General features: G+C 37.7%; 1 protein-coding gene across 7 annotated transcripts; it reads right to left on the bottom strand.

The window, feature by feature from the left end:
- Positions 1–1,210: 1,210 nt before the first annotated feature.
- On the bottom strand, positions 1,211–20,003 carry Cutc (cutC copper transporter). Of its 7 annotated transcripts, XM_060389929.1 has the most exons (11): positions 19,814–19,943; positions 19,362–19,443; positions 17,398–17,469; positions 15,234–15,298; positions 13,530–13,589; positions 12,418–12,646; positions 11,800–11,835; positions 8,515–8,663; positions 4,353–4,380; positions 2,461–2,566; positions 1,211–1,673 (listed from the first exon to the last, which is right to left on the bottom strand). In XM_060389929.1, the coding sequence occupies exons 3-11, from the start codon at positions 17,447–17,449 to the stop codon at positions 1,559–1,561; spliced, it is 840 nt and encodes a 279-aa protein (XP_060245912.1). In that variant the 5' UTR covers positions 17,450–17,469; positions 19,362–19,443; positions 19,814–19,943; the 3' UTR covers positions 1,211–1,558. The 7 variants fall into 7 exon arrangements, with proteins under 7 accessions (XP_060245912.1, XP_060245909.1, XP_060245916.1 ...); XM_060389926.1 differs by lacking the exon at positions 19,362–19,443 and having other exon boundaries at positions 19,814–20,003; XM_060389933.1 differs by lacking the exons at positions 19,362–19,443; positions 19,814–19,943 and adding an exon at positions 19,551–19,807.
- Between the last annotated feature and the right edge of the window lie 25 nt (positions 20,004–20,028).

The raw sequence follows: 20,028 nt of genomic DNA, 5'->3' as shown, positions 1-20,028 counted from the left end.
TGGCTTGTTAAAACGATTTTAAACAAATTTCCCAATGAAGGTATTAGATTCCTACTATATTGTTAGCGCAGCTGACAGCCCAGAAGGTAAAAACCAAAAGCTTGCTAGCTCAAAGCTCAAAAAGGCCCAAGAGCAATAGCTAAAGCTTAAGCGCTAGAGAGCTAGAAGCAAAGCTAAAGCCAAAGAGCTGAAAGAACCTTCTACTTCTACCCACTGCCTTAAATACCCCGAAACTCAAAGTTCCTCCTATTGGGATCTGTAAGCAGGCATCTCATGGCCAGCCCAAGGGACCTGATAAGCCAGATATCAGGCAACTGTGAAGCCACCTATGGACCACCTGAAACCACCCACGCATGCTCTGGGTCACCCTGGGTCACCTTGTAAGAGGACTCACACCACCTCCAATCTTTCTCTCCTGCCCTACCCAGATGCGTATCTGTGACCCCTTCCCCCTTCCCTTACTAAACCTCCCATGTGGAACCGGTATTGTGGCGTGATTTGTGAACCCACTGTGAAACTTTGCTCCACAATGCTAACACCTCCTACTCTTTAACCCCAGCCAGCTGATTTCTTCCTCCACCTCTTGACCTAGGATTAACTTCATTAAAACCTGTGTACAGAAAGCTCTTGGATTAAAGGTTCGTGCTAGGGATGGGTGAACCACACCATAATTACCTGTTTGCAATAAACAGAACGTTCTTGATTTAAGATGTGTGATAGGGCTCAACCACACCAAGTAAGAAACAGTGCTTTACAGTTCACAATTTTGGGTTCACAGTGGGATCAAATATCCTGCAATACTATGTCCTTGCCTCAACTTGGATGTTAGAATGTAAAGGGAAGAAAGAAAAAAATTCAAGTTTGGGATATTTTTTTTAAGTTTTATTTATTTATTATGTAAATATTGTTATGCCTGCAGGCCATAAGAGGGCACCAAATCTCATTATAGGTGGTTGCAAGCCACCATGTGGGTGCTGGGAATTGAACTCAGGACCTCTAGAAGAGCAGACAGTGCTCTTAACCTCCGAGCCATCTCTTCAGCCCAAGTTTGGGAATTTTTATGCTAAACCATATAACCTTTACATTTAGCCCAGAACAATAAATCCAATTAGTACATGATAGAAAGAAAAACTAAATTAAACAGGAAAGCAAGACCGTCTTCTTTCATAGTAAGCTACTGACGTAAGCCAATGAATTTGAGACTATAACATAATAGAATGTGAATTTTTATTTTACAGACAAAAAGGCAAAAAAGTGACCCTAATTTCACCCTAAACCAAATTCTGATTTCACACCTTACCAGTTCATCAGTTAATTCCACTAAAAACTGACTAAGCCTTTCTCTGTGGACCAAGAGCAGACTCAATTTCCCCATGATCACAGCAATGACTAGCAAAGAAAACTGAATACATTGTTGTTCCAATTTTTCTTCTTAGAAACATTCTCCATGGCCATGTGGAAGATGAACGCTGTGTCACAGAGAACTGTAGATTCAACTTCTGCCTTTACACTGTGATATCCTTGACTTTCAGAGAAGTTTAAACACTTTCAGAGAAGTTTAAACAAGGACATCCTTTGCAATAGCATTCAAAGTCCTTACTTTTGTCACATCTGTTACCTTCATTGAATACTCTGAATGAGCAAGTGATGCACCCATTGCCACAGAGGAATTTCTGCAATAGAAATAACAAAGAACAGATAGATAATCCTATCAGTTGTTAAACACACCCTCCTACAGGCACTTTGCTTTATAGACCAATTCATGGCTCAGAATAAGAGAAGATCAAGGATAGTAGGCTACCATTAGATTAGATTTTATATCTGAAAATGTACATACTAAGAGTCTTCCTTTTTTTCATTGTACCCCCTTTCCCAACTAGTAAATGAGATGATTCAACTAAATTGTAGAAATCCTTTAGGGTATTAATAAAACACGCAGTAGATTAAAGTCCTTAATGGCAATAAACTTTCAAAACAACTGCAAGTAGAGAGCAAAGGTAAAGGAAGAGTATTTACAGTGGGAGAGATAAAATGGTCCTGAGGCTGCCTTATCAATTATTAACTTTGTAAGTGGAAAGCATACAGAAGGGTTCATGTGCATATCTGACTCACTGGATACTTTATTAAGTACCTAAGTTCAGCAATACTTTAATTAGGCAATATTTCTACTCAATTAACAGTCTCTCTCTTAGTAGACTCTCAGTCTAGATATAACCACAATAATGAGGGCCACCAAGACCAAGCAAAGACTAGATACAGGATTACTTAATTTCTGAAGTTACTGCTTATTTATGGCAGAGCAACAATCATTTTACAAATACTTTTCAACTGAAAAAGTAACCATAATACTTCTCACAGCATTCCATTATTTAATAATGGCATTAACTAAAGCTTTCTTATTTAAGCAAGCAAAGATTAATTTCATCTGCTCCTGTATATAAATAAGGAATGCATTTGTACCGAAACTTCATTCCAGAATCTCTAGAAGACCGAGCAGAACAGTGGAATTCGGTAGCACCAGAACCCTCAAGGATCCTTTGCAGATTTTTATCTGTTATGCCACCCCCTGTTACAAAGAAAAAGTAATATATTAAATGGAACAGAACATCACATAAAATTTCAATATAGTTAAATCCTTATTCTACATAAACTATCTATTCTAAAAATGTTCACTGATTCAAGGATTACTGTCTCTAAGCTAACATGAGATCAGAAAACAAAATCTATGGTGCAGATCTAGAGAACTTTTAAGGACAGAGGGCTTATACTCAAATCTCATTTATCCACTGGTTTATGTCACAATGCCATTCATTACTATCTCTGCATTTAAAAAGACTATTCTGGACAAGGAAAATCATTCAGAACTTCATCACTGCTTTCCTATCAACTTAAAACCAAATATATGGGAAAATCAAATATATGGGAAGGTCAAGATAGGCCTGAGGAAAAAGCTACCAAAGTATCAGAAACTTATCCTCAACAGAAATCCTGTAATGTTTTTGCTCTGGCCCAAGTTTTGAAGATTGTACTGGACTCTACTAGAAATTAGTAACTAAACTATTTACAGCTTGTTCATCATACTATTAACTTTTGTTTCATTTCACTGAAGAATCTAATTTTACTTTATTTAACGCACACAGCCAAGTACTTTAAGATGACATTCATTTGGATAATCTTTAATATATTTGTAATAGTTATAGTCTGAACAAATACTGGTAATTATAAATATGAAGTTATTCATCCTTATATTCGGATATAGTAGATCTATTTAAAACATTTTAGGATGGTATTAGTTATGTACTTTGTACTTTAAGCTAAGTTTTTTTTGTTCTTTTGTTGTTTTTTCCAGTTTCTTGAGACAGGATTTCTCTGTGTGCAGTTTTGGTTGTCTCTCACTCACTCTATAGACCAGGCTGGCCTTGAACTCACAGAGGTCTGTACGCCTCTGCCTCATGAGTGCTGGCATTAAACGCATGCGCCACCATCGCCGGCATAAGCTATGTTTTTAATATACTTCCTCAGATGCATTAACTTGGCTTTTTGTTGCTGTTCCTTTTAGTGCTGGGTCATACTGCTGAACCCCTAAGATGTGGAAAGAATGAGTCAGGCAGAGTGGGTAATGTCTCTAATCTCAGCACTTGAGGCTCAGATTAGCAGAATGATCTCATGTTTGACCAGCCTGGGCCACATAATAAGACCCTGTCTAAAATGAAATAATAAAACAAAATAGAACGAACATAGCTGACAAGCCAGATTTAGATTGTAATTCTGGGCTTTCCCTCTGTAACTAAAAAGCTGTGTGGTCTTGTAGAAATTATCAAAACTACTGAATCTCAATTGATTTAGTGGAAATTCTTTGAGCTTTTTAAATGTAGGTTCAGCATATATAGCCTTTTTATGTTGAGATATATTCCTTCTAGCCTTGCTTGCTTCTGAACTTATCATGAAGAAGCTGGATTTTGATATTTGATTTATGTCCTAAGTCTGTTGATGCAACTGTATGAGCTGACTGAATATTCCATTTATTCAGTCACACTGCCTAACATTTGGCTTTATTATAGGACAGCAATATTGAACTTGCTTTGCCTCACCAAGATGAACATCCAAACTCATATTTTACACTGTAAGAGAACAAACATGGAGAAATTCCTTATTTGCTCCTCTCTGAGCCAACCTTTGTTAGAACACTCTTCTGTTAAATCCCAGCAGAGACCTACTCTTAAAACATTTTAATCAAACTATGTATTTTTCTCTCTGCATACCATGTTCTAACACTCTCTCCCTTGTTTTCTTGACTCACTTACTCTTCTAAAACTTTATTTCAGTATTATATGAAAAAAGCAGATAAATACCTGGCATTACCACAATCCTGCCCTTTGCCTGAAAAAGGGTGAAAAAAGTAAATTTTAGTGTCTTTCTCTCAATTGAGATTAGTAAGTATATTTAAAAATATAAGTTAGTGCTAATGGTTAACTTTTCACTAGCTCTTCTCTCTCTGAAGGTTACTGAACAAAAAAGATGTTCAGCATTGTAACTTTTTTTTTCCAGAAAAAATTCATTGTATTGCTTTAAAAATATAAATACAAAGACTAGGTAGAAATATACTTTGTAATCATACCACCTTAAGAAACAATCTTACAAGAAAACCACAGAAACTTTGAGTTTGTGGTACACAGTGGAATAAAAATAGTTGCATCTAAGTAAAAGTTTGGCAAAAAAGACAACTGAATATTTACAATTAATGGGGGAGTGGGAAGGTGGGAATCCATTCAAGTCTTGCCTCATCAAATAAATACCAACAAAATAAAGCCATAAATTTATTAACTAAGACTATAAGAATTTGATTTCTGAAAATTTTGGAAGATATGAACAAATCATAAAATTATATTGCCTACCCATTCTCCTAAGAGTCTATCTTTCCAGAAAAATCATTTTTCTCCCACAGCCACCCTTCTCAAGACTCCTCCTCACCTATTGAAATCATATGTAAACCCCTAATTCTAACCATCTCTTTGAGTTTTATTTCTTTGCTAACACACACATAGTTAAGCATGCATTCTTTTGTTGGATTATATGCCTCAGGAACTAAGCATAAGAGTTAAATAGTTTAAAAAGATAAAAAATAGTAAAAATAGATAGAAAAACCTATCCCTTTCACAAGGCGAACAGAGAAAGTTCTTACTGACATGGAACTTTGTTGGAGGTTGGGCTGATGCTAATTACTGGCATTCAAGATCTGATTACTGTCTGCGGGTACACCCATTCTTGCTTGTGTAAACCTGTCTAAAACATCAATTGATTCATTAAATGAGTTATACCTGGGCAGGGCAGAATAGGGTAGGCGTGGCTAAGGTTCCCAGGCTTTTGAGGATGGAAGAATCACGGGAGACAGACAGCCGGGAAGAGAGGAAGGAGGATGTCAGGATGGGTTAGCCTGAAGAAGAAACCCCATGGGACTTGGAGGAAGGACTCCAATAATGGTGTGAAAAGGCCCAGATGAAGAATAAAAGGAAGTATTTAAAAGATTATGGACGAAAGCTAGGATGGTTAAGGAGGATGCACTGGATGGGGCTGGGAGATGGACGGTGAGGTGATTTAGACAGGGCAGGTAGGAACATCTGCCTGGACCATGGTGAATAAGGCAACTCTAAAATCTAACAGGTGTCTGTGTCTTATTATTTGTGATAGCGAGTTAGATAATACCACCATGATAACCATAGGGCTAATGATAAATATTATATAACTCAACACCCATTTTTAAATTACTCTAACAGAACTTACATATTAAAGGAAGACAGATAACAGATAAACATATTGATATAATAAAATTCCAGAAAGCAAGTACAATAAAGATAAAATATAGTCAGGTAATGAAATAAAGACTAAGAGAAAGGGGGCTAGTTTACACCATCAGTAATTGTTAGAAAAACTAACTGGAACAAAGATGTTCCATGTTCTCAAACATGTAAAAGTAAAGCATCCACAAAATATTCACTATCTTAGAAATTGAAACTATTTTAGAAGGGGAAAGTCACATTTATTTGTTTCTCCCAAATGAAAACTTTCCAAAATAAAGACAAATCATTTTTAAAGAGATAAATACTGTCATACTTTTTGGACTTCTATAAAAGGTTTTTTAGAATTATATATTTACTGAACACTATCAAAAGTGATCTAATACTATAAAACACTGAATATCAGTAATTATCTGGGGGAAAACAAAACACCCTTATGTTATGTTCTGAATGTGAAATGCCCCTCAAAGGCTTAATTGCCACCTGACTGTACCATGGGGACTCAAATTTCATGAATGGGATAATCCACTGACGGACTGAAAATCTATTGTGAGTTGGCAGAACCGTGTGGAGGGTGGGGCCTTGGAGGTGGTCTTCACTGGGGCCCTGCCCTTGGGGCTCTGTCTTGCTTTGTCCCTTCTTGTTACTGCTCTCTCTGCTTCCTATGCGCCATGAAGTGAGCAGCCTCTGCCACCATTATATTCTGCACAATCAGGGACCCACAAACAGAGTCATGGTCACAGACAAAGCCTCAGAAACAAGGAGCCAAAATAAAAAAAATCTTCTATTTAAGTTGTACATGTCAGGTATTATACCAAAGTGATGAAAGTCTGACTAAAATACTTTCCAACTATGTGGGGAGGTAGATACTATTACTACTTTAATTTTGCAGAAAAATAAAAACTATAGCATGCTTAGGTAATTTGCTTAGGAAAATTAGCAAGTGACAAAACCAAGATTTAAGACTGCATTCTAATCCACCAGTCTGTGTTATGTAGAGTACTGTATAATGGTACTAAGTAGTTACTCAAGGTATAAAACGTTAGTGCAATTGTGTTAGTCAATGATCAATACATTAATACACACACAGAGTGGCGGGGAGGGGGGAAAACTTTAAAAATATAATACACGAGTGTAGCAACCATTGTACCATATTCTCTATTCTTCAGTAATCTTTTAAAACTAGAAACCTGGTTCACCAACTCTTCTATTCCAAAACATTTTAGGCCTCCCCAGAGCGAAAGATTAAATATGAAATGCTATCTAGTAAGGTTTCTAAGGTTCTACACAGTCTTTTTTCACTTCAAATTCTGCTCATTCCTCAGTTCCTCAAATCATGCCTGCTCTTGTTTCCAGGTCTTTGAACATACTATTTCTTCTGCAGAAATAATGACCAACTTTGACAGAATAACTTTCAAATACCCTTCAAAGGAGCGAGACATCGAAGTTTGGAGTCTTTTTATCTAGGAAGTTCTAACTACTATCAACCTTCATCCCTGAGAATCTGGAATTAATTCCACTCCACTGTGCCCCTATAGCACCTTGCAAAAAACAAAACAAAACAAAAAACCCCTCTATTAAATAGTACCTATCGTAAAAAGATTGTATGGGCGGTAACTGTGTATGTACACACATATATATATGCACACACTACTTGGCCACCAAATGGTATAAATGCCCTGTACCTAATATATACTTATTAAGTAAATATTTGTAAAAATCAATAAATTTCAGAGTAACGAAATCACATCCAATCCTTAAGTAAACCTTCTCAACATTACTTATGAAAACTGAAAATAATCAGATGTCTACACAAAAATGCTAAATTGATACTGTTGATAAAGGCAGTAATAATAGAAATAACACCTACTAAGGCCCACTACATGCCATGCACTGTGCTAAGATCTGTATACATTTTACCTTCTTCAGTTCTTTAAAAAACAAAACAAAACAAAAACACCCTTTTAATGAGAATATTAAACTTTTCTCAATTTTATACAAAGAAAGATGTTTACAGGTTAGTGCCCTACTTAATACCATACAGCAAATAAATGTCAAACCTGAGGCTCAGGCATAAGAACTCTCATAACATAAAGTCCGTACTCAGTAACTTAGAATGTCTCTGAACTGCCCAGAAAAATAGTCTTTTAATGACAAAGCAATCCTCAGGCTGGTAAGATGGCTCCTGGGTAAAGGCACTTGCTGCCAAATCTGAAAACCTGAGTTCAATTCCCAAACCTACACAGTGGACATGTGCCTGGGCATACACACAAACAAATGCAAAAAAAATTGTTTTGAAAAAAGCAACCCCTGACTGCTCTACAAATCTAGCTCACTGGGAGAAATCATAGGAGAAAACGTTTTCTTCTATATTGATAGGTGGGAAAGATAAAAAAAAAACCTCTAAGTTTTAGGATATATGTCCAGATAAATACTATAAAATTTATAGGGTTCCCCTGCATATATATGCATATACAGTAAAAAGATGTGGTGTAAAACTAGGAAATACTAATGACAAAGAAAAGGTACAATTTGCTGTCTATAATTTGATATAAAGTGCCTTGATTATTAAAAACACTCATCCAATAGATAAAAATTATATAAACTTTTCTTTCATAATCACAAAGTCAGTAATATTCATTTTCATAAACCAGCTGAATAACAGACTTTCCAGGGTAACCACAACCATCTTAAAAAGTAAAGAAAAAAGGTGCCTTACCTCATCTATGAGTTGCTTTATCAGAGGCAGTCCTTCTAGTGCTGAGCTGTCACATCCGCTCGTCAAAACACGTTCAAATCCCAAAGTCAAGAGGGTCTCCAGAGCTGCCATTGGATCATGAACCATATCAAAGGCTAAAATAAGTAAAACTGATTTGAATGTAACAGAAATATCCTCTAATTCAGAGATTCCAAAATATAGTGTGGATATATAAACTATTAAATATATATTCAATTATATATAAATGTATATATACTATTATGTATAGTATATAGTAGTATTTTATTTATATATAAATGTATATATGCTATTATATAGAACTGAATATATAAATATTATATGTATATAAACACTATAAACATAAACATATTTATATATAAATATATACTATATAGATTAAATATATATAGTATAGATAAAATATATAATTGAATATATAGTATATATAAATATACATTCAATTATATAATAGTTGAATATATTCAATTATATATAAATGTATATATATACTATTGAATATCTATTTAATAGTATATATACATTAGTGAATAGATAGTATATATAGTATGCTAGATTTATGCTAGCCTACATTATACAATTATAAAATATTTATAATTTTGTAAGTCAGGCTGGCATTTAAAATTAGTCAAGGCAAAGCATTTAAACCATAGAAACTAGGAAATGCTACAAACCAGAGTTTATTCCTTCTTTTCTTTTTGAGACAGGGTCTCATCACGGAGCTGTAATTAGCTTGGTGATTACTACACAGTGAGTACTATGTAGACCCGGCTGGCCTCCAACTCACAGAGATCCACCTGCCTCTGCCTTTAGGGTTGCAGGATTAAGGACATGTGCCATCATGTCAGCTCTAAGAGTTTTTGTTTATTTGTTTTTTATTCCTAAGGGTTCTTTTTCTTTTCTTTTTTAAAAACTTTATTTATTTTTCTGTACGACTGGTGTTTGGCATACATATGTGTCTGTGTGAGAGAGTGGGATCCACTGGAATTTGAGTTACAGACCGGACAGTTGCAGGCTGCCATGTGGGTGCCAGGAATTGAACCAGGGTCCTTTGCAAGAGCAGCCACACTCTTAACCCCTGACCACCCCTCAAGACCCTCTTCTTATTTTCCAAAAGTCAGCGTTTGCCACTCCAACATCTGCACATTCCTGGTAATCTGAATGGTCATTTTGCCAGCACATATTTCAATAGGTGAATTTATTTAAATGCAAATAAGAAGTGGCAAGTTTAAAATGTTCAGTAATCATAAATGTTTCTCTTTAAAATAAACTTACTTAAAAGCTTATTGTAAAAAAAACATTAATGAATTCTAGCGTTTAGAAATGACAATGCTATAAATATGGCAGGTGAATGATCACATCTGGAAAAGTGCTCTAAGGTTTCAAGACAAACTACACTGCATAGAATGAAACATACTCGCCTGTCCTACGAGAAACTTGGCCTCACCTTCACATTTATTGAGTAGTAGTTTATAGCGAATCATTTACCTGATATACTCAAGACTCATAGTGTAAGGCTGGTTGTTTTCAACAGACTATAGGAGGTTTCAACTGCATTCTACTAAGATACTTTCTATCTCAAGTCAGGCATGGAAGCATAGGCTTGTAATTCTCGCACTCAGGAGGATGAGACAAGAGGATTCCAAGTTCGTGGCGGGAGGAAAGGAGAGATGAAAGGGGAAAGGGAGAGAACTTCTCTCTTCAGAACACTAAGAAAGGAAAGTGGCCTAACCTTAAAAAAGATAAAACTACTTCTGCTTTGGTGCTCAGCGCTGTCACTGAGCACAAGGTTCTGAGGTACAAGGTTCTGAGGTACTATGAGTCCTCTGAGACAAAACACACTCTTTTCCCCCCTTTTACTGTACACAGGCAGCTAATTTACTACAGGTTTAATTAATTTTATGTATATGAATGCTCTATCTACATGTACACCTACATGCCAGAAGAGGGCATTACATCAGATGCCCTCTTCATATAATCAGATCTCATTATAGACGGTTGTGAGTCACCATGCTTTGCTGGGAATTGAACTCAGGACCTCTGGAAGACCAGCCAGTGCTCTTAACCACTGAGCCATCTCTCCAGCCCTGGTTTTCTCTGTTTTAGTGCCATCACTTTCTCAACAGTGGTTATACTGCCTTATCAAATTAACAAGTGAGGAAAAAGTGAAATTTCACACTACACTGCATAAAATGAAACATTATACTCGCCTACTAATATTTTGATAAATTGTGATAATATTTTTGTTAAGAGCTATTGGAGAAAGAGAAAGGAATAGAAATTTGAAATCACCTTTTGGTTTAAAACTTTAAAAATATATTCTATGTGACTAGTTCATTTTTTAAAAACTATTAGGCATGACAAAAATTAAACTATTTTTTTCCAGATGTTTACTTAAAAATATTTTTCAGGTTTGAAATTTTTGTTGGTGTGCCTGGCCTCAAGATACTGACAGCTTAATGTCTTTTAGTTATTGTCATCTTATAAAACACACTGCTAATATCAAATAGAAACAATAGTTTCTGGTAGTATCATACATTTCAAAGGGCAACAAATACTTTATCCTAATTTCTATAAATTAAGACAAATGCTGGCAATTCACTCTAAGGCTATTTAAAAAGAAGAAAACATTTAACACTTTCTCAAGTATATCAATATTTTAACTAAAGATCTCTTTGTTTTCATGGGCAACAGCAGTGCCTTCTAAACACAAGTAATACTTGTCCCTCAGTTTTGCCCAGGGTCAGCATGATTTAGCCAAAGTACATGGGAACTATTAGCATCTATTTCTGATATAGAATGTCTGATTCTTGTTCAGACATCTACTTTCTCTCCCCACAAGAAGTCTCTATTTGATAAAGCTAGCTCTCACTGCTAGCTCTACGAATGATTCTGTCTGGCATAAGCCAGGCGGTACATTTCATTTCAATGGCTGTGGTGATTTATTCTATTTAGGACTGTATATGATCTAAGGTAATCTAATAAGAGAATGAATCTCAGGATTGCTACTTGGTTGGACACATTTAAGTGCAATGTTTACTCTCTTGAGTACAGCTACAAGTACTTTCTAACAACACTCATAACAGAGCTTTCAAGTTTCCTAGACACTACACACTATTTCTTTGTCTATAATTTTTCTTCCCAAGAACTAAGATACTAACTAGTATCACTGTTATAAAACAGTGCTCATTAGAAAGGTTGTGCCATCTGGTAAAATTTGAAAACTGACACCATTTAACAAACCCATTACAACAGAAAATGACTCACCTCGGTGGAAAGTGACTGGCAGAGGACGGCAAAGAGCTACAGAAAGAAAGTCATAAAATAATGTGAAGAGGTTCGTTGCTATGTGTGGATTCTTTCTTGGGCAAAACTTCTATACTCTCTTTTGCTAAGACAGTGATAATAACAAAATAATAACAAAATGGCAACCTTATAAACTCATAAGCCCTATCTTTCCACTAGTCTCTGACTTTTATATAAAGTTGTCCATACCTTAGGGGAACCAAACAAAAATAACATGAATTGCAAAGACTGCTCTGAAGATCTTCAAGAAAAACTTTGGCTTCATGCAGTAGGTAGTCTTCATCTATCCTCTCCACCTTCTCACCTTCTCACTGACCATAATAACTTCTCAAGGTTTGGTGCACTGGTTAATGTAATCAGTGCTAAGTTTCTCTTCAACTCTGAAGAGAAGTACACCATGAAGGAGTGCTAAGACGGCTTTGCCACATATGCTCTCTACCTCAAATACCTAAACAACTTCTTTTTAAGATGGGTTAGTCTGCAGGTAAGACTGAAAATTCCCTTTTGTGAATTTTTTCCTGCCTCAAAAGCATGGGTTTGTACACTGGAGGCCTTTACACCTCAGGTACAAATTCTTACCCACGAGAGACGTGCACAGGTCTTTGTCAATGTTCCCGTCTTCAGTCAGTGCCCCAAGGACCAAACCATCAGCACCATAAAGCTTGGCAAGACGGATGTCAGCCTTCATCACCTCAACTTCACGATCTGAATATAAAAAGTCACCTCCACGTGGTCGAATCATCACAAAAACTGGAATCTGAACACTCTGTTTTACTACTTGAAGAATACCTTTAAGAACAGAAACAGACTAAAGTTCAATTGTAAGCTGAAAGATCTGAAGACATTATTAAAATATTACTGGTCATATATAGTTATTCTTACGTATTATTTCTAAAGAAAAAGAGACGACAGAAGAAATCGGAGAACAATTATATAAGGGGAAGAAGGCCTGAGGACAATGGATGAAGCCTTGAGTAAATGTGTAAAGAATGGATGAAGTCCTGAGTGAATGTGAATTATTAAAAAGGACCAAAGCCTCAGACCCATGGGAGCTGGCAAAGCCTTGCCCTGGTCCAAGTATGAGTATTTACAAATGATTGACCAGTATGTGCAAAAACTAGAAACTTCAGCTTCCTCCCCGCAGATGGTCACAACCTGAGATTGCTCCTCTAGAGAGGCTTTATACTGAGACCAGCTTACTCTTCTGCCTGTGCTGTACGCAATAAACATGCTGAGACTCCAGGCTGTTGCATAGCTAGTGGCACTCCATCCTAGTGTCTCTGTATGTGTGAGTGTATGTGTGTCTGTCCTTGCTTCATTCCCTCATTGCCTGAGTAAAGTTTCCAGGACCAAGCCACGCAGGATGCAGTGCAGGCCAGTGAGGGAAAATGAAGTGTTTATGTGTTTATGATAGAAACTAAGTAAAAGGAAAGTCAAGGGTTAAAAAAGAACAAGTTAGAAAGACTGAAGGTACTACAATTTAAAAGCACTTGTCAGTTGATACCACAAAAATTTCTGTTTAAGAACAAGCATATGTTTGATTAAATCTTTTGATGATGTTATTTACAGCCACAAGAATTGTGGCCAATTCTAACTGGCATCATACTCATTATATACTTAACATATCATTAAATAATCAATTGTCTAAACCTGTGTATAAAAAATTTGATGAAAGAAAAAAAGATACTTACCCATGCTGGGTGTGGTTCCTCCTTCCAATAAGCCAGAACATAATTCAATCCGACCAGCACCTGTGATGAACACACATTTTTAAAAGTTCCTGTAACAAAACAGTTTATCTAAATATGAGACAAACCTGAGAACTTAATTGAAAGAAATCAACTATAAAATTAGGGTAAAATTTTTTAAAATGTTAATTGTATTCTACACTCCTTATTCTGTTATTGATAGCCAAATTAAGAGTTAATTCAAGTTAAACCAGTTCTCTTAAAATTTGTATTAAAGAGTTGTTGTGCATAAGGAATAAAGACAGTATTAGACAGAAAACAGAATGTTAACTCTCAATCAATAAAAAAGTAACATCAACTTTTCAAAGCATTCCTCATTACTCTGAGCCTTGAAAAACAAAACAACAGAAAACCAGAACGGTTACTTTGGAGTAGCTATCAAGAGAATCTCAACATGAAGACGATGTTGACAGCAAAAGAACTCCTAGACTAGTGGGGTCATATTAAAAGTTCTCAGGAACGAGGCTCTTACTAGCCAAAGATAGGACATTTTAAGCATCAATAAACAAAATAACTATGATAGAGTAAAACATATATGTCTAAATCTAGTTTTATAACGGTGAAACAACTCATTGCAGGATAGCAAACAGATGTTATTCTGAAAAATCAGTGATCAGAGAAGCCAGCCCTTCTCCCTCTCTCATACAAAGCAAATGACCAAATGAAGAGAAAGTTGTTCTTTCTAGATGTATTTAGTTAATAAATAAATAAGTAAGTAAATAAATGTATGTTAAGCAGGGCATGGTGGTACATAACTGTAATTCTAGCACTTGGAACACTGAGGTTAAAACATTATCATGAGTTCAAGGCCAGTGATAACCTATGTCCCTCTTAAAACAAAACCAACCCTAAATATATAAATATATTTATATAAATATATATAACATATTATATATAACTAATATAACATATATATGTTATACATAATATATATACATACATACATTTTATATATATATTAAGAGGTTACCAGATGACTGGAAAACTTACAAAAGATAGATCAGGTTGGTAACACCTGAATATTCACTGAATAATCTTAACATCTCTCTCACACACACACATGCAAACCGATCAGAAAAGATGCCCGTCTAATGTAATACAACAGGAAATAGTCTATAAAGCAATTTTTAAAAATTATTTTTATATTTAAAAAGTGTTTATTTTAATTTTGGTGTTTTGAGACAGGCTCTCTCTAGATAGCCCCGGCTGTTCTGGAACTTTCTAAGCAGACGAGGCTAGCCTCAAACTTACAGAGACCTGCTTACTTCTCCTTCCTGAGAGCGGGATTAAAGACATGCACCACCTCGCCCAGTTTATTTAATTCATATGTATGGGTGTTTTGCCTGCATATCTGTGTACCACGTGCAAGCCTGCTGCCCATAGAGGCCATTGAGGGCTGCCCATAGAGGGCAGTGGATTCCCTGGGACTGGAGTTAAAGACAGTTGTGAGGCACCATGTGAGTACTGGGAACTGAACCCGTGTCCTCTGCAAGAGCACCCAGTTTTTGTAACCAATGAGCCCTCTCTCCAGCCCTATGAAACAATTTTATTAAAACTCAATTCTGAACTGGACTGTAAAGTGCTGGGTTAACTACAATTCAACAGGGAATACAGTGGTTAGAAAAGCGTACGATAGGCACCACTTACATAGTCAGCAAAACTGAGACTGTGGTGCGATGCATGGTGGACATCACAGTGCACACAACAAAGAACTACAAAAAAAGAGAAAAACTTCTTTAATAAAAAGAAGCAGTCAGAGTACGGTAGTACATGTCTGCGACCTAGCACTTGGAAGGCTTAGGCAAGAGGATCACAGTTTGAGCTCACCCTGGGTTATAGCAACTCTCTCAAAACAACCCATAAGAAGGGATGGAATACAGCATCCAGTAGGAACAGAGCCCTGGGGTCAATCCCCATGGGGCACCAGGAAAAAATTCATCTGTCACAGCACATATCAATCCTTCATTTGTTTTACCGCCACAAACAGATTTCACATTTTCAAAAAGCAAAAAAGAACAGGGCAGTGGTTGTGCACACCTTAATCCCAGCACTGGGGAAGCAGAGGCAGGCAGATGTGTTAGTTTGAGGCCAGCCTACAAAGGAGGTTTCAAGAGAGCCAGAGCTATTACATAGAGAAACCCTGTCTTGAAAAACCAAAAAAAAAAACTAAACAAACAAACAACAAAAAAGTGACAATAACCAAATGTGTCCAGCAAAATTGAAAACATGTATATTGCTCTCTACCAAAAATGTTTGTTGACCCATGATATAGTCAAGAGAAGATTGACTATTGGTTAAGAATACAGTTGAAGTTTATAATCAGTTTTCATTGTCAATTTGCCTAGATTAGGACTCATCTAAGAGAGGCATCTGAGTGCATCCTTGAGGGAGTTTCCAAAATTTAACTGAACATGGGTAGCACTATTTCATGGGCTGGAGTCCCAAACGAAAAGCAGAGAAGAGAAGTCAATTGAGCACCAGCATCCACTTCTGTCTCTTCCTGACTACACATTGTGACTGGCTGCCTCATGGTCTGCTGCCGTGCCTTCAGTGCCATAACAGATTGTATCTCTTCAAACTGTGAGCCAAAATAAACTCTTCTTTTTGTTTGGTAATTTGTCACAGAAATACAAAACTAAATGATAAGTAGATGGGATGCTAGGGTTTCCACTGCTGTGATGAAGCATCATGACCAAAAGCAACTCAGGGAGTTTATCTTGTAAGTCTGTCATCGAGGGAAGCCAGGGCCGGAACTGGAGGGTGGATACTGTTCACTGATTTAATAAGCCTGTCTTCTTACAGCACCCAGGACTACCAACCCAGGGTAGTACCACCCAGAGTGGGCTGGGCCCTCCTGTATCAATCATTAGTCAAGAACATGCACCACAGGCCAATGCAGTGGGGTATTTTATTCTGAGGTTCCTTCTTCCCAAACGATAAAATCCCCAGTCCATGGGCATTCATATGTTATGACTGGTTCTTTATGTTTGAGAATGTTCTTTAATTAAAAATAAAGGTTGGGAGGGTGGCTTATACTTGGCCAACTTGTATAAGAGCCTGGGTTTTACCCCTAGTACTACCAAAAAATAAGTTAACATTTTTCTGATCTTGAGATGATGGAAATGTCTATGTTCCTTGCATAAACAAATTCAGAATACAAAACAAAACAGCACCTATAGCAAAAAGATAGTAAGTCTAAAAGTCATCTTTAATTTTCATTCTTTTTCAAGGTGGGGTATTGAACCTAGGACACTGCACATGCTATAAGCACTTTGTCACTGAGCTAAATGCTCAGTCCCCTAAAGATATCTTTAAACCATTTCAAAATTTTAAATTTGTGTCAAATTCAGTAAAATCGTCACATTAATAAGTTCATAGAATTATAGGCATGACTTAAAATGTGACCTGCTTGGGGAAAGGGGAGATGAGAAAGTAATTGTCCAATCAGTTTTGGTCTTGTTTTACTTTCTAAAGCAAGGTCTCCCCACTTAGCTCAAGCTGGCCTCAAACTTTCAAACCTCCTGCTTCAAGCTCTCCCATACTGGGACTATAAGCATGAGCCACCATGTCAAGCTCTTCAGTAGGTTTTCTAGTTAGTTGTTTCTGAAAGGACTGTCATTATGCAAGAGATGACAAGGGCTTTCTCTCTCTCTTTAATGGAGTCTTCTCAAAAGCTCAAACAGATTTCACAGTGACCCATCTGCCACAGCCTCCCAGGTGCCCAGCTTGGCAAGGACTTTTGGGGTCAGTTTATCAGATTCACTTTCAGATTCTAAAAACAGCTGCCAGTTACCACTCCTTATCTCCTTACCTCCTCTTTCTGCGTTCACAGCCGACTCCACTGAGTCTACACACACTTCCATAAGAAAGCCATTTGCTGCTCCTAAAATACATGAACAACAAGAACTCTTGAAGGTACTAGCAACTCATACCAGTCTTCCTTAAATACTTCACATTTTTGCTGACGGAAACCAAATGTGCAACAGAGGAATTAAAAGATGCACTAAGGACACATGGATGGCCATGTTGTAAGATACCCCTCATTAAAACTGTCATCTCTAGGCTATGAAATAGATATACAGACATGCACAAAAGAAACCAAACTGAAACCATCTTTAGTATACAGTAAATACGAAATTAATCTTCCTAACACAGAGATCTCATCAGTGTCCCAGCTCAGACCTTCAGGTGTCTCTCAATGCTAGCAGTGAGGAACTGCTATTATAAGGATTACATACTATATATAAGGAATACATATTTGAAAACAAGGAGTGGACTTCAAATCCTTGTACCACCACTTTATTCACTGTGACCCTAAACAAGTTACTTAACTTTTCGATAAAACAGAGTAGGTTTCAATTCCTACCCTCAGGGTAACTAACCTTGAGATAACTTACATACAAGGTATCAGACCCACCAAGCATTCATTATTAATAAATTACATATGATTTCCTCTTTATGACTCCAGTTTTCTTCAGTATCCATCTCTGCCAATGATTATACTCTCTCAATTGACAAAATCCTTTTAGTTTCATCTTCAAATGATAAACTTTTCCAAAGGCTTGTGCCAAGTCACATTTCCGTTTTTTTTTTTTTCCTCCTAAAGTAGAAATGTTTATCTCCTTCTTTGGAACTCCAATAACTTGAGTTATATTCTTCTCATGAAAACCTAGTTTCGTCTCTTATGTATGAGATAAATAGCTGATCGTTATTGGTTGACATAAAGTTCCTTAACAATAAGAATTCTCTATCTTCACCTCTTGGTAAACACAGGCCCTATCATGCTAACAAGTTATTCAAATATATATTAAAACCGATTTACAAATTCATATGTTGACACTAAAAAGTATGGTGTTGGCAGCTTTGGGTTATTCTTGCAAGTTAACATATAACTTATTTTTAATTAAAATTTGAATGTTGGAGCCCAGGAAATGACTCAAGTGGGTAAAACCATTTACTGTAAACATCTGACCTGAGCTCGTCCCCTGAATGTATTTAAAGTTGGAAGGAGAGAACTCCACAGTCATCCCCTGACCTCCACACAATCACTACGGCACATGTACCCACACTTACACAATAACGATCAATAAAATGTTAAAGTGTTTAATTCATACTTATGTACTGATCTCTGTAAGAATAGTCACCATATTCTAGTAGCAATTACTACTGGGCAGCGACTTTGGAATTATTCTTATTTTCTATATTGATTTTTTTTCTACCTGAACAAAAATCTGTCACCTCCTAATATCAAGTTGCAATAATCATCAGTCAGTCCCATACACTGGGACTCTAATGCTAACCTATGGTCTTTACCAATGCCCTAAGTCTGGCAAATGTGTTAACAGCAGTGGGGCTCACAGTTCTTTGGGATTATCAGGAGCTTCACACAAGAGGATGGGAGTGTCTACTAATGGCTACAACAGGAGCCTGAGCAATGAAAATTGTTTTGTTAGGGATCAAAAAAGGTGTTTGAAGCAGTAGTAGCCAAGGTAAGATCCTCCAGATAGCTTTGGGGGTTCTGAGTCTGTGGCTGTTTTCCCTTTTTTTTCTCTTAGCCTCTCAGAAGGGAACTGTAGTTTCAGGACACCACTAAACAAGCCAGCTGGAACGCAGATGGAGGTATGAGAATCTCTCTCCCATTAAGCGAGATATAAAAGAGATTTGCAAAATATAGCGCATTGCCACTTTCACTATTTTGTCTAGGGTTAGTTATCCTCCATAAAAGTTATTTGTATTAAAATGTAATAGGCACATTACGGCTATTTTCTAATTTACCAGTCCACACTTTTTAGGAAGACAAGTTAGGTCGCGGGAACGACAAACTTGAGAACCGCCGGTTTGGAGAACCGAGAGCTCACTAAGTAGGAAGAGAAGAAATGCGTCGCCTTCCTGTCTGCCACGCTGGCCCGTCCCGGACAACTCCCGCAGGCAGCAACCTGTGACCCAGAGACTGTGGGTACAGACCCCCTGGCCCCTCTGCCAGCGGCCACAGGGTGTAGAGCAGCGCCACACGGTCATTCTCTCATTCTCTACCGCAGCGACGGGGAGGCGGGTGGGTCCGGCCCTCTGGCGGCCGCAGGGGCTGGGGCGCCGAGGGGACTCGGGAGAGTGACTGGCGGGGACCCACGAGGGGCTGAGGGAGCTCGGGAGCCGGAAGCACGCCTGACAGGCCGGGACCCACCCCGGGCCGACCCGCCGACCACCGCCCGGCCCGCCGCCTTCCGCACCCGCCTTCCCCGACGTCATCCACGCCGGTTTCCGCTCGCAGGAAGTGCCCTTCTTCATGCTTCCCGCGATCCCCCCTCGCTCGCCTTCGGTTTCCACGGAGTCTCCGCGGCTGCGCGGGCGACGGAGCAGGCGCGCCCCCGACGCCCGCGCCCGGCGGCCCCCAAGGAGTCGTAGGCGCAAGCGCAGTGGCCAGTCTCGCGCGAGGGGCGGGTGG

This window comes from Meriones unguiculatus, chromosome 1 (assembly GCF_030254825.1).
Source record: "Meriones unguiculatus strain TT.TT164.6M chromosome 1, Bangor_MerUng_6.1, whole genome shotgun sequence".
Classification (NCBI taxonomy): domain Eukaryota; kingdom Metazoa; phylum Chordata; class Mammalia; order Rodentia; family Muridae; genus Meriones; species Meriones unguiculatus.
Note: the sequence above shows the minus strand (reverse complement) of the source record. Positions and strands in the feature narration are given on the sequence as shown.

Excerpts from the sequence above, each read along its gene's own strand:
- Cutc (XM_060389926.1), bottom strand. The coding sequence starts at position 19,871 with ATGAAGAAGGGCACTTCCTGCGAGCGGAAACCGGCGTGGATGACGTCG. Across the intron at positions 17,470-19,813 it reads GATGACGTCGGGGAAGGCGG|GAGCAGCAAATGGCTTTCTT; the intron begins GTGCGGAAGGCG and ends CATGTATTTTAG. Across the intron at positions 13,590-15,233 it reads GTCTCAGTTTTGCTGACTAT|GTGCTGGTCGGATTGAATTA; the intron begins GTAAGTGGTGCC and ends TGTTCATCACAG.